Source organism: Sciurus vulgaris (genome assembly GCF_902686455.1).
Source record: "Sciurus vulgaris genome assembly, chromosome: 4".
Lineage (NCBI taxonomy): Eukaryota > Metazoa > Chordata > Mammalia > Rodentia > Sciuridae > Sciurus > Sciurus vulgaris.
Window position 1 is genome coordinate 143203793 of NC_136464.1, and position 13479 is coordinate 143217271.

General features: G+C 35.6%; 2 protein-coding genes across 3 annotated transcripts in view; one reads left to right on the forward strand and one right to left on the reverse strand.

The window, feature by feature from the left end:
• Positions 1 to 13479, forward strand: part of COG3 (component of oligomeric golgi complex 3) — a 54406-nt gene that overhangs the window by 20160 nt on the left and 20767 nt on the right. For both annotated transcript variants that reach the window (XM_079136982.1, XM_079136981.1), the window contains exons 11-15: positions 411 to 502; positions 1231 to 1370; positions 5477 to 5637; positions 7361 to 7466; positions 11785 to 11909. In XM_079136982.1, coding sequence (XP_078993108.1) covers positions 411 to 502; positions 1231 to 1370; positions 5477 to 5637; positions 7361 to 7466; positions 11785 to 11909 — 624 coding nt within the window. The remainder of the gene's footprint in view (positions 1 to 410; positions 503 to 1230; positions 1371 to 5476; positions 5638 to 7360; positions 7467 to 11784; positions 11910 to 13479) is intronic.
• The window catches only part of ERICH6B (glutamate rich 6B), a 124661-nt gene that overhangs the window by 12736 nt on the left and 98446 nt on the right, over positions 1 to 13479 (reverse strand). The window lies entirely within an intron of this gene.

Consider the following 13479-nt stretch of genomic DNA (forward strand, 5'->3'; position numbering starts at 1 on the left):
AGTTTCTCTTTGTTTTGGTTTAATGTTAATCCTTCCTTTGAGTTATTTTGATAACTTGCCTTATTCACTTGAGTTAATAAGTTTTGATTCCCATATCAGAAAACTAAATTTATTTTTTTTCAGTTATTATAAATCTAGTTTAGTTATAAGCCTTATTTAGCTTTGCAGCATATTTTCATTTTTTATTTAAAGTTGAGAAAATAAAAACTAAAAAAATTTTTAATAAAAAATTTAAAATCACCTGTAATTCCATTAAGCATTAATCCATGGACGTGAACCATTTTTTGTTTTTTGACAAGTTGTTTTATAAATATATGCATAATCTTTTTGCAGTAAAAGTGTTGGCTTTATTTTACAAATGCTGGGAGTGTTATGTTTCTAACTGCAGGTGGTGTGTGTGTTTACTGCAGGTTCGAAGTGGCTGTGCCTTTATGGTCCATGTATGCCAGGATGAGCACCAACTTTACAATGAATTTTTCACAAAACCGACATCAAAATTAGAGTAGGTAGTACATGGGATCTAATTCTTATTGATAAGACTTAATTTGCTAATGACCTTGATGGAGTAGTATATTATAGGAATAGTCTATACTTAACTGCAGTACATTAACTTTTTATGTTTATGAACAGAATATTGATGGGTGGGATAGGTTATTTTCTTAAAATAAATGTGTGGTTTAAAGGTCAACATTATTTGTAGTATAATTATGGAGACTTTTTGGTACAACAGGACGAATAGTATGCAAGGAACCTGATTTTTTTCTTTTCAAATGTTTAAAATTTCTGATAATATTGGGTATATGTCCATATTACTTTGAGTTTTGTTTATCTAAACCACTGCCTATTAAAAAGTTTTGTGGACCATTTGATTCACAGTGAAGTAGAATATAAATGGTAATCCCATTTTACTGAAATAGTTTTGTTTGTAAAAGGACATACAGAAAATTATTGCTAAAATAAATAAAAGTTATGATAGGTTGACGTTTGGTTTTAGACAGCTAATTTGAACTAACCTCTGTGAATTGCTTATTGATTCTGAGGTTTTAAAGAAAAAAGTTTCACAAAATTACTTTCTGCCTTTCATTTCTCATTCTATAATAGTCCCAGATGCTATTTTCCAGTAGATATTTATTATTTTTATTGGCTTGAAGTAATCAATGAAGCTTTTAAGGTATTAGAAAATCCTGAAAAGATTACTGCTAATAACCATATTTTATTCTTTCATTTTAGTGAGCTTTTGGAGAAACTGTGTGTGTCATTGTATGATGTCTTCAGGCCACTGATAATTCATGTTATTCACTTAGAGACTCTGTCGGAACTTTGTGGGATTCTTAAAAATGAAGTGCTTGAAGATCATGTACAGAACAATGGTAAATAAGTAGAAGGGATCATTTTAAAGTTCTTTTTAATTATGTTTGTGGTTTAGTGAATTTGAAAAAAGTTAGATTTTTCTCCTCCCACAATCCCATTACTTAAAATACTTTTATGCATTTTTGAAATTTTTAAGATTTTTTAATATTTTCAAAGCTTGGGTTGATGCTTTGCCCTTTTTGAATCAAGATGCACCTTATTTTTTGACTAAAGCTACAAATTAAATCAGGAAAGAAACCTGGGCAAAAATAGTAACAAAATAATGAATCACTTTATTTTTGTGTTGCTGGGGATTGAACCCAGGGCCTTGCACATGCCAAGCAAGCCATCTACCATAGAGCTGTGTTGCAGCCCATTAGTTACTCTTCATTCTAGCATCTGGAATCTAGAGAGAACCTACTGTTAGTTTTGGGTTAGGCATTTCTAGTACAGAGTTACCAGAATATAAAGCAATTGACTGTATTACATATTTTTGATTAAAAATTGGAATTATTTTAGCATACTTATATAGTAGTAATTCATAATTTTTGAAATAAAATAATGATTCATCATTTTCAAAATTATAATTAATTTCAAATAATTACATATAAAGAAAAGCAGTTGTCTGGAATAGCTCTGCTTCATCCATTTGATCACTTTGTTGATATTTGGTTTGATTGTCACAGGAATCATGATTTTCTTAATCATATATGTACATACCTTTAGAAAAAAATATCCATGAAGTACTGGCAGAATTTATTTTCTTCACCTTGGCTTTTGTTAGTAGAGTCTATGAGTTTGTTATTCTTCTAAAGTCATTCCTATTGCATTTAGTTCATTCTAATATGTACATTTCTTCCCCTATTAATACTTCTGTTTGTAAGATAATTTTTTAGTTAAAATGAATGTTTTATGTTATTACATAGTGCCTCAAGCCATCTGCCCCTTGGAAAGATATTACTGAAATACTGTTGTCTAACATTGATGGCGTCTTAGAAATGAAGAAATATTTATAAACTTATATTTCATTTTATTTTTTACTTTTTGTCTTTGTGAAAATGTTAAGTGAATTAGTATCTGTGGGACTCAATTTATTTGTAAAATGGAGATGGTAACCCAATTAATAAGCTGCCCTGTCTTTCTTTTAGGATTAGTCTAAAGCTATATAAAATAAGTTTTTTTTTCCCTTTATTTTTTTGGTACTGGGATTTAACCCAGGGCAATTTACCACTGATCTACATCCCATCACCCCTCCACACCCTCCGCCTTGTTTTGAGACAGGGTCTTATTCAGTTGCTTAGGACCTCCCTAAGTTGCTGAGGCTGGCCTGGAACTTGAGATCCTCCTGCCTCAGCCTCCCAAATCTCTAGGATAGTAGGTGTATACCACTATGCCTGGCCAGAAGAATTTTAAAAAGAGTCCAAATCCCTCTTAGAATTCATATTCATTATTCATATTAATAATAAAAATAATTTGCAGAGTCCCAGGAAGGAGGTATAAGGGCCAATTCATTTACCAGTTTTAAAACTGAGGAAATTGAAAGCATTTATTAAACTTCTTTTAGGTCATTGAGTCATTCCGAAATAGATTACAACCACAGTGTCTGAAACAAAAATAGTTCATACTGTTTCTGAACCATTTAGTGGTATCTTTGCTTGATGAGAAGAAAACAGTTTCCTGGGTCTAAAGGAGTAGATGATATGTTTCTTTTCTTTTTCTTTTAATTTATTTTTATTGTAAACAAATGGGATACATGTTGTTTCTGTTTGTACATGGAGTAACAGCATACCATTTGCATAATCATACATTTACATAGGGTAATGATGTTTGATTCATTCTGTTATTTTTTTTCCTTCCCCCCCACCCCTCCCACCTGTCTTTTCCTCTCTATACAGTCCCTCCTTCCTCCATTCTTGTCCCCCTCCCACCCCCCATTATGTGTCATCATCCGCTTATCAGTGAGATCATTCGTCTTTTGAATTTTTGAGATTGGCTTATCTCACTTAACATGATATTCTCTAATTTCATCCATTTGCCTGCAAATGCCATAATTTTATTATTCTTTATAGCTGAGTAATATTCCATTGTATATATATACACCACAGTTTCTTTATCCATTCATCAATCCAGGGACATCTAGGTTGGTTCCACAATCTGGCTACTGTGAATTGAGCAGCTATGAACATTGATGTGGCTGTATCTCTGTAGTATGCTGATTTTAAGTCCTTTGGGTATAGGCCGAGGAGTGGGATAGCTGGGTCAAATGGTGGGTCCATTCCAAGTTTTCTAAGGAATCTCCACACTGCTGTCCAGAGTGGCTGCACTAATTTGCAGCCCCACCAGCAATGTATGAGTGTACCTTTTTCCCCACATCCTCTCCAACACCTATTGTTGTTTGTATTCTTGATAATCGCCATTCTAATTGGGGTGAGATGGAATCTTAGTGTAGTTTTGATTTGAATTTCTCTTATTACTAAAGATGGTGAACATTTTTTCATATGCTTGTTAATTGCTTGTAGATCTTCTTCTATGAAGTGTCTGTTCATTTCCTTAGCCCATTTGTTGATTGGGTTATTTGTATTCTTGGTGTAGAGTTTTTTGAGTTCTTTATATATTCTGGAAATTAGTGCTCTATCTGAAGTATGAGTGGCAAAGATATTCTCCCACTCTGTAGGCTCTCTCTTCGCATTGCTGATAGTTTCCTTTGCTGAGAGAAAGCTATTTAGTTTGAATCTATCCCAGTTATTGATTTTGCATTTATTTCTTGTGCTATGGGAGTCCTGTTAAGGAAGTCTGATCCTAATCCAACAAGTTGAAGATTTGGACCTACTTTCTGTTCTATAAGATGCAGGTCTCTGGTCTGATTTCAAGGTCCTTGATCCATTGTGAGTTGATTTTTGTGCGGGGTGAGAGATAGGGGTTTAGTTTCATTCTGTTGCATATGGATTTTCAGTTTTCCCAGCACCATTTGTTGAAGAGGCTCTCTTTTCTCCAATGCATATTTTTGGTCCCTTCGTCTAGTATGAGAAAATTGTATTTATTTGGGTTTGTGTCCATGTCCTCTATTCTGTCTATTTTGGTGCCAGTACCATGCCTTTTTTGTTACTATTGCTTTGTAGTATAGTTGAAGTTCTGGTATTGCGATACCCCGTTTCATTCTTCCTGCTAAGGATTGCTTTAGCTAGTCTGGGTTTCTTACTCTTCCAGATGAATTTCATGATTGCTTGCTCTATTCTGTAAGGTACATCATTGGGATTTTAATTGGAATTGCATTGGATCTGTATAGCACTTTTGGTAGTATGGCCATTTTGACAATATTAATTCTGCCTATCAAGAACATGGGAGATCTTTCCATCTTCTAAGGTCTTCCTCAATTTCTTTCTTCAATGTTTTGTAGTTTTCATTGTCAAGATCTTTTACCTCTTTGGTTAGATTGATTCCAAGTATTTTATTTTTTTTGAGGCTATTGCAAATGGAGTTGTTTTCCTCATTTCCCTTTCAGCTGTTTCGTTGCTTGCGTATAAAAATGCTTTAGATTTATGTGTGTTGATTTTATAGCCTGCTATTTTGCTGAATTCATTGATGAGGTCTAGAAGTTTTCTGGAGGAGGTTTTTGGATCCTCTAAATATAGAATCATGTCATCCGCAAATAGTGACAGCTTAAGTTCCTCTTTTCCTCTTCGTATCCCTTTAATTTCTTTGGTCTGCCTAATTGCTCTGGCTAGAGTTTCGAGGACAATGTTGAACAGAAGTGGTGAAAGAGGACATCCTATCTTGTTCCTGTTTTTAAAGGGAATGGTTTCAGTTTTTCTTCATTCAGAATGATGTTGGCCATGGGCTTAGCATAAATAGCCTTTACAATGTTCAGGTATGTTCCTACTATCCCTATTTTTTCTAGTGTTTTGAGCATGAAGGGGTGTTGTATTTTGTCGAATGCTTTTTCTGCGTCAATTGAAATAACCATATGATTCTTATCCTTAAGTCTATTGACATGATGGATTACGTCTATTGATTTACGAATGTTGAACCATCCTTGCATTCCAGGGATGAACCCCACTTGATTGTGGTGCACAATTTTTTTAATATGTTTTTGGTCTTTTCTTTTCTTTTTTTTTTTTTAAATTAGCTGAACAACTGGGGGCATTTGCAGCTGGAGTAAAGCAGATGTTGGAAGATGTACAAGAGAGACTTGTGTATCGAACTCACATCTACATTCAGACAGACATCACGGGCTACAAACCAGCTCCTGGAGACCTGGCGTATCCTGATAAATTAGTCATGATGGAGGTAGGGGTTCCCTACTTCATCTCCTTCCTGCTCCTACATAGCTTTTGAATGTTTTATACTAGTTAAAGTAGGATTTTTCTTTTTAATTCTCACTTAAAATGTAAAATCAAGGTAAATTTGACATAAAAATCACAGGAATTACAACTCTTAAAACCTTGAAGAGCTAAAAACTAAGTTCTGTTTTTTTTAAACATTCTATTTAGTTTTTTTCTCCTTCACCAGAACATATAAGCATTCTTAATTTTTAAATTGAATTAGTGCTTTCTGTGATTTTTCTGTTTCCTTTATAAGTGACATAGTTGAGGGTTCATAATAGGAGCCCCTGTAGTTGGTGATGATGGTGTGGAACTGTGTCATGCTCTCATAAACTGTGGAATCTCTCTCAGAATTAGAAAATATCTATGTCTTATTTATGGTTTGAAGGCCTAGGTTTATCTTGCTGGTCTTTAAGTTCCATATTGTACCTTCATTTTCTTTTAATTTTGAACAGAGTTTAAGGAATGCCTAGTATATTATTTTTAGAATTAGAACCTAGAAAATTTTTGTTTGTTATTTCCGCAATCTAACAGTGCTGGGGAGTTGAACCCGGGTCTCCAGCATGTGAGGCAGGCATTCTACGTGATGGGGTATATCGCCAGTACAGAACGTAGAACATTTTTAATGGAAGTTTTCAAATACAAGCAAAAGTATAGACAATAGTGTTATGAATTTTTACATATCATTACCCTACCCTCAACATGGCCAATCTCATTTATTTACTTATACCTCCTTACTACCCCCTTGCTTCCTATTAATTATTTTAGAACTAGTTTTAAACATCATTTCAATATGTAAATTCTTCAGTAGATTACTGTAAAAGGAACTTTGATTTCTAACACAATCATAATACCATTTTCACATCTAAAATGTGTTTACATTTAGTTCCTTAATATCATCAAATATTCATTTGAATCTAATTTTTTTTAAGATTCCCTAGTTGTTAACGTTTTGTCACATTTGCTTTATCTCTTTGTGTGTATACTTTGTTGCTGAATCATTTGAAAGTAAGTTGAAGACATCTTGGTAATTTATTCCTAAGTACTTTACTTTTTCTAAGAATAGAAACATTCATGTATCCACAGTATCATTTTTCACACTTAAAGAAATTTAACATTAATTCAACTGTATTATTTACATACAGTCCATATTAAAATTTCCTCAGTTGTCCTTCAAATGTCTTTTATAACTGCGCCAAATCTTTTAGAAATGAGATCCATCAAGTATACTGTGTTGCATTTGGTTTTTATGTCTCTTTGATCTCTTTTAAACAAATTAAGATTCCTTTCCTTCTTCACCTCCTTTGTTTTTTTGTTTTTATAGAATGACTTTCTTAAAGAGTTCAGACTAACTTTGTTGTACAATATGCCACATTATATAGATTTATCTGATTGTTTCCTCTTGCTTAGATTCAGGTTAATTTTTTTTTTTTTTTTGTTTTGATAAGAATGCCAAATAGCTGATGTGTACTTTTTACTTCCTTACATCAAAGGCACATAATGACAGGTTGTACCATGAATGGTTAGGTGATGGTTATAAAGGTTTATTTCCCCCTTTATAATTAAGAAGTAGTTATAGGATGATGTTTTGATTTTATGTGAGTTCCCCCACCTCTTTTCAGCTAGTTCATATTGCCAGATACTTCAGAAAACTATACTATAATGTTCCTTCTGATCTCTCCATACAGCAAATTGCTCAGAGTTTAAAAGATGAACAGAAGAAGTTACCTTCAGAAGCTTCATTTTCAGATGTTCAGTTAGAAGAAGCAGAGTCTAACAGTCTCACAAAATCTGGTATGATATCATATCTTAACTTCCTTTATTTATTCATTCTGAAACCTTTATTGAGTACTTATTGTGTCCCAGGCATGAAATAGCTTGTATCTTTGAGGAACCTACACTTTATGGGGGGAGATTGATAATTGACATAATTCAGTGCTGAGTGAGATGCTCACAGGATGCACGGGGATCTTTTGGTCATAGATGATCTTTGGGGCAAGGGAATTACAAAGGGAATGCACTGTGAGTATCAGTGGGGTGGAGTCAGTGTGAGGTTTGGCATCTGAAAGCTATTTTTATGAAGAATGTGAGAGTCAGGTGACTTCAGGTTGTCTAAGATAGGTGGGGAGGCAAGCTAGAATGGAAGAATGGGGCTGCTCTGGAGAAGTCCAGTGGCTCATTGTGTTTGGGCACAGGTTGTATGTGTGGAAGAAGCAGGTAAGGCAGGCCAGGTAGTGATAAGTGTTGTGGGATAGTCCCATGGCTTTTGTACTTACAGCTGTTAGTATAGTGTATCAGGGTTATTGTACCATCAGATTGGCGTTTTGTAAAAGTATTAAGTGACTGGGATCGGGGTGAAATGTTTGGGATAGCTTGGAGTAGAGTATATGTTACCCAAGGAGAAAAATTGTTGAAGGAGTAACCTAGATAACAAGCTACATGGGAAGTAAGACACTCCCTCCCCAGCTGTAAAGGTGACGCTCAAACTGAGCTTACCATGGGACTGGTTAGGAAAGGAGGAACTGTAACTCCATGGGCTTTAAAGAGCCCCAATCTCCCCAAGATTCCTAGTTTTAGGACATTATCAGGTATTTCGAGTTTGCTCCATAGATAGTTGGTACCCCAAATCCATATTGCCAGGCATCCTGGGCATTCCCCATCTGACAAAGACATTTTATCACACTTAACTTATAGAAGGGGAGACTCACTGTGGGGGAAATTTCCTCCTTTGAGCAGAACTCATGCCATATTGTAGTGTACCTTTTGGTCCAATATTCCTTCGTTCTAGTAAACCTCTGTAAGAGTTACTGGAGAAAATAGTACATCCCTGTCTTGCCAACCCTGGCTTTGTATGTTTTCTCTTCCCAGTAAAGCCTGTTCTTTAAAGCATGCCTGGCATTACAGTGAAGATATGTTGACAGAACTGTAAAGTCGGTTAGGAGACTGTTGTGTTTTGCCATTTGAAAGACACAGTTGATTTGAATCAGGGTGTTGATAAGCCGATGAAGATAAGTGTAGGATAGAGGGATATGGTTACAAGTTTGAGTCCAAAGAATTTCATAACACCCTAGAAGTGAGGACTAAGAGAAGAGTTGAGGAGGTTCATGTGGAACCACTGAGAATCTGTTTTATATGGATCTAGAGCTATGCTGGCCAATACAGTAACCACATGCCATTGAGTTTGTAGATATGGCTAGTTCTTTAAAATGTGCTGTAAGTGTAAAAGTAGACCAGATTTCAAATAAAAAATAGAAAATGTCTTTTTAGTAATTTTTGTATAGGTTGCATGTTAAAATGGTATTTTCGATATATTGGATTAAAGAAAATATATCAGAATCATTTTCACTTTTTTTCCCCTTTTTCTTTTTCTCTTTTCTTCTCCCTCCCTTCCTCCCTCCCTCCCCCCCCCTCTCTTTCTTTCTTTTTTTTTTTAATTGTCATGCTGGAAACTGAACCTAGGGCCTTACTCATGCTCTACCATTGAGCTACATCCCCAACCCCTATATCCTTTTTTTAATGTGGCATTTTACTGTGTCACATTCATGACTCATGTTTTATTTCTATTGGATAGCACTGCTCTAGAGTTATAAATAGGACCAGTGTAGAAATAAAGATGGAGAAGCAGCTGTTGTTTTGGGCTTTTATATGATCATCCCAGTACAGAGAGTTGAGCGATTGATTGTAGCAGAATTCTAGGGAGACAGCCAGTGCCAATGTTAAGGAGCAAATTGGGGCAGAGAGTGAACTAATCTGACTGAGAAAGAAAAGCCAGTGAGGTCAGAAAGCAGGCAAGTGTGAGGGTGTGATTCAAACTAAGGGAGGCAGGGTTGGCAGTGCCATTTGAGGAAACAGTTGAGACAGATGAAATCATAAGGACATTTTGGATAGAGAGGGTTCCTCATAATATGAGTTAGAATAATTTGGAGTAAGAAGAGAGTATTGAGAATGTAATTCTGAAAGTAAGTAATAAGAAAACTTGTCTCCGGGTAGGGGGTGTGATGTAAAGTAAAAAATCTTTGCAGTTAAGACAGTCAAGTCATGTGACCATGTGTTCATCCATATGCTCATTGATAGAACTTGAGGTGAAAAGCAAGACTGAATTAGGTTGCAGGCAGAGGCCAAACCAAAAGCAGCCTCCAAAAGACATAGCTACTTTTTCTGGTTTCCACGTATATTAGAAGTGAGAGACTGACATAATGAGTGCTTCTTCAGAATGAGGGTTTTCAGTGATATAGTTTATGTGGTAGAACAAGGTGTCATAGCACATTGATGGAGGAACCATTTTGTAAAGAGACTAATTATCAGTCTCTTCAAAAAGTGTGGCTTCTTATATGTGTAGAAAAATGGAGGGAGGTGAGGGCCCAGAGGGTGATGGAGGAGGACCTGCAGAGAGTGGGGGTGATGGAGGAGGACCTGCGGGGGTGGGGATGGGCATAGGAAAAGCCCTGCTGCTGTGCTCTTCAGAAGAGGCAACCAGGAGACACTTGCCTTTTGATGGCTTGCTGTGGAAGTAAACCAGCCCCAACCGCTTCTCAGCAGTTAAACAGGACAGTGAGAGAAATGAACATAAAAGTTGACTTCCAGCTTCAAAGTACTCAAACACTTTTATTTTACTAAACTTCTATTTGGGGTTACTTTTTGGCTCTTTATTTTGAAGGAGAGGTCCTATGGATAGCAAAATCCTTAGCAAAACTAATATTATTTTATATAATCTGTTTTAGTCTTATTTTTCGTGAAGAAATTTTATATAAAGGAGATCTTTTTAAATTGAGGCCTTATGGAAGAGATTTAAAGTTATACAATATTGCTTACTTAGTTTAAAAAAAAAAAAAAATCTTAAAAACCATGAAGTAGAAAGCTGAAAGCACTAAACATTAGCACTGGTCATTTCACGCAGATCTGGATCTACATCTTTTTTTAAAATAAGAATTTTATTTACTCTATAAGTCATTACCAGTAATCATATACTTTTATTTTTTCTTATTGAAAATATTTCAAATACCTGGAAAAGTAAAAAGAAAGATAAAATGAACAGTGAGCACTCATACCCATCATGTGGAGTCAAGACCTCATATTTTAAGTATTCATATGTATGCATACACAGACAATCATTTTAAAGTAAATTACTGATGTCATTGACACTTCACACTTGAACAATTTAGCCTCCCTCCAAAATTTTAATAAGGACATCTCATATAAAACCAGAAACCATTTTGCACTAAAAATTTAATGAAGTTTCTTAATATCCTCTAGTACCCAAATCATATTTCTTCCTTTCCTGTCCTTCCTTTTTTTTTGAGACCGGGTCTCGATATGTTGCCCAAGCTGGTCCCATGCTCCTGAGCTCAAGTGACCTTCCTACTTTTCTCTCCCAAGTAGCTGGGACATAGGCACACCACTGCACTGGGCCTCAGTATATATTTCAGTATCATTTCTTTTTCCAAAGATTTATACCAGTATCCCTTTTGTGGCACATTTGAAATTTGGCTGTCCATGCTATGCTTCCCCTACAAAGTGTCTCTGTGCCGACACTCTCTGCATTTGCTTCTCCTCATCCTTTCCAGAGACTGCCTTTTCTGGCCAGTCTAGTAGTGAAGGAATTGAATGTACTGGTGGCTCGGGAATTGAACATACTAACTAGGTCTGTGATACATGGATGTGAGCCTGGATGCAAGCCATCTTTGATTCATCTTCCTGTTCAAAATTGCTTTGTTTTCTTGCTGCTTTCCTACCTCCATTGGCTCCCACTTGCTTCTATGAGACCACATGTAGATCTGCCTCCTTTTTAATGGCCATATTCTGTAGTATAAGTATGCCGTTCAATTATTTCATAAAGATTATTGATCAGTTTAGGAAAATCAGTTTGGGATGGGTGTATATATACAGGATACTGCAATATATGTATGTACTCCTGTATTCTGACTGACTGTATTAAATCTCACCTGTCACTAGTTTAGATTTCTTAGGACATTCTTGATTAAAGGCTAGAAAAAATTGACACCTTCTAGTTATTGATAATCAACAAGAATAAATAGTTTATAGTTACCACGTAAGTTATTGTAAGACAGACATCCATGCGTGAAATGTGTTTTCTTTTCCATTTGGGTTTTAGGTTCAACAGAATCCCTCAATCCTAGACCACATACCACAATTTCTCCAGCAGATCTTCATGGAATGTGGTATCCTACAGTTCGAAGAACTCTTGTCTGTCTCTCCAAATTATACCGATGCATAGATGTATGTGTGTAAATTATTGTATCTTTACTGTGAATTTACTTACTCTTTCACTTAGAATATTTTTAAATTTTTATTTTAAGATCTTGATGTAGTCTTTTATATTCTTAGAATAAAATTCTTAGATATGGAGATTACTTTAAGGTCAATTGAGTGTTCTGTAGACCCTTAGGATCCACTAAAGGACTTTGGAAAGCCTATGAATACCTTGTAGTTGTAGTTAAATTTTGTATGTATGTATTTGTAACTTTTTAAAGAGAAAAACTTTGGCTTTCATTGATTCTTAAAAGTGTCTGGAATTCCCAGTAAGTTTAAAACCACTGTTCATTTTGTCCACCTTAGTTTGTAGATGAAGAAAAAGAGATGCAGAAAGGTTAAGTGATATATTCAATATTACATCATTATAGTCTGCATTTAGTATTAAATGCAATTGTTGTAATTTAGTTTTGTGCTCAGTTTGATGGTATCCTTAACAAATAATTACGATTGCATGTGCTTTTGCCATGGACTAAGTTTAGTTATTTGCTGAAGTTAGCAGTTACTTTTTTTTTTTAAGCACCAGTTTAGAGTGTGCATTGATTTCCCAGAACAGAGTTATTTTAAGCACTCTGATTTAATGATGCAGTTGTCATTCCCTGCAACAGCAGATTTGTCTGTATTTGCTATCAGTGTTTGTTTCTAAGCCAAAATAATTTACAGAATTTGACCATTTGAATTTGCTTTTTTATCTCTTAATTTAATTGCTGTAAGCCCAACTGCATAAAAAGAGAGAACTGACTACATATAGCAGTCATGTAGTGAATTGCCCAGACACCAGTGTTTCTTTTGGATGTGGTTCAGAAGGGGAGTACACATATGCCCTCATGTACCAAAGGTATCCTGTACTGCAGTGTACTAGGACCGAACAAGGTCACGCAGTGTTACATGGGGGCATTCTAATCCATACTACTCTATTTAATTTAAACTGTGTAGTTTGTGAGATGTCTTTCAAAGGGAGGTTTGAGCATTTGGTATCTCTCTTCTCTCTTCCCCATCAGGTATTTTGACTAATGGCATTAGACTGGAATTCAGAAATTTCCTACAGTTGGAGCCAAGATCCCAAGAGAAATGTGCAGGAGGCTATTCCACACAGAATCTTTTGTTATCACACATCCTAATGAATGAAGCCTCTGAGCTGCTTAGTAGGGATTATAGCCAAATAAGAAGTAGGCCTAAGAGGTTACCCTCCTGATTTTGTTTATGCCTTAGGCTTATCTACTTATGTTTTCACTCAGCTCACATCCAAGTCTTAAACTTTCAGTCTTACTGAAAGTGAGGAAAGGCACATCCAATGCAAACCACATTAAGCCTGAGCAGGGGAAGGAGAGGATGTTGTTCTAAGCTTTAGGTTTCTGGGCAGATCGGTGACTCAGTAGGAGGCAGCTCTGATTCCTCCTTCCTATAGTAATAGCCTCTGCACAGGGAGAAGCAATACAGAAAGAGAATAACATCAAGTAGGGGACCAGGGCCAGGACTGTGGTCATAATAAATGTCTTGTATAAAACATTCATATCAGGTCTCTGGTAGAATGGAG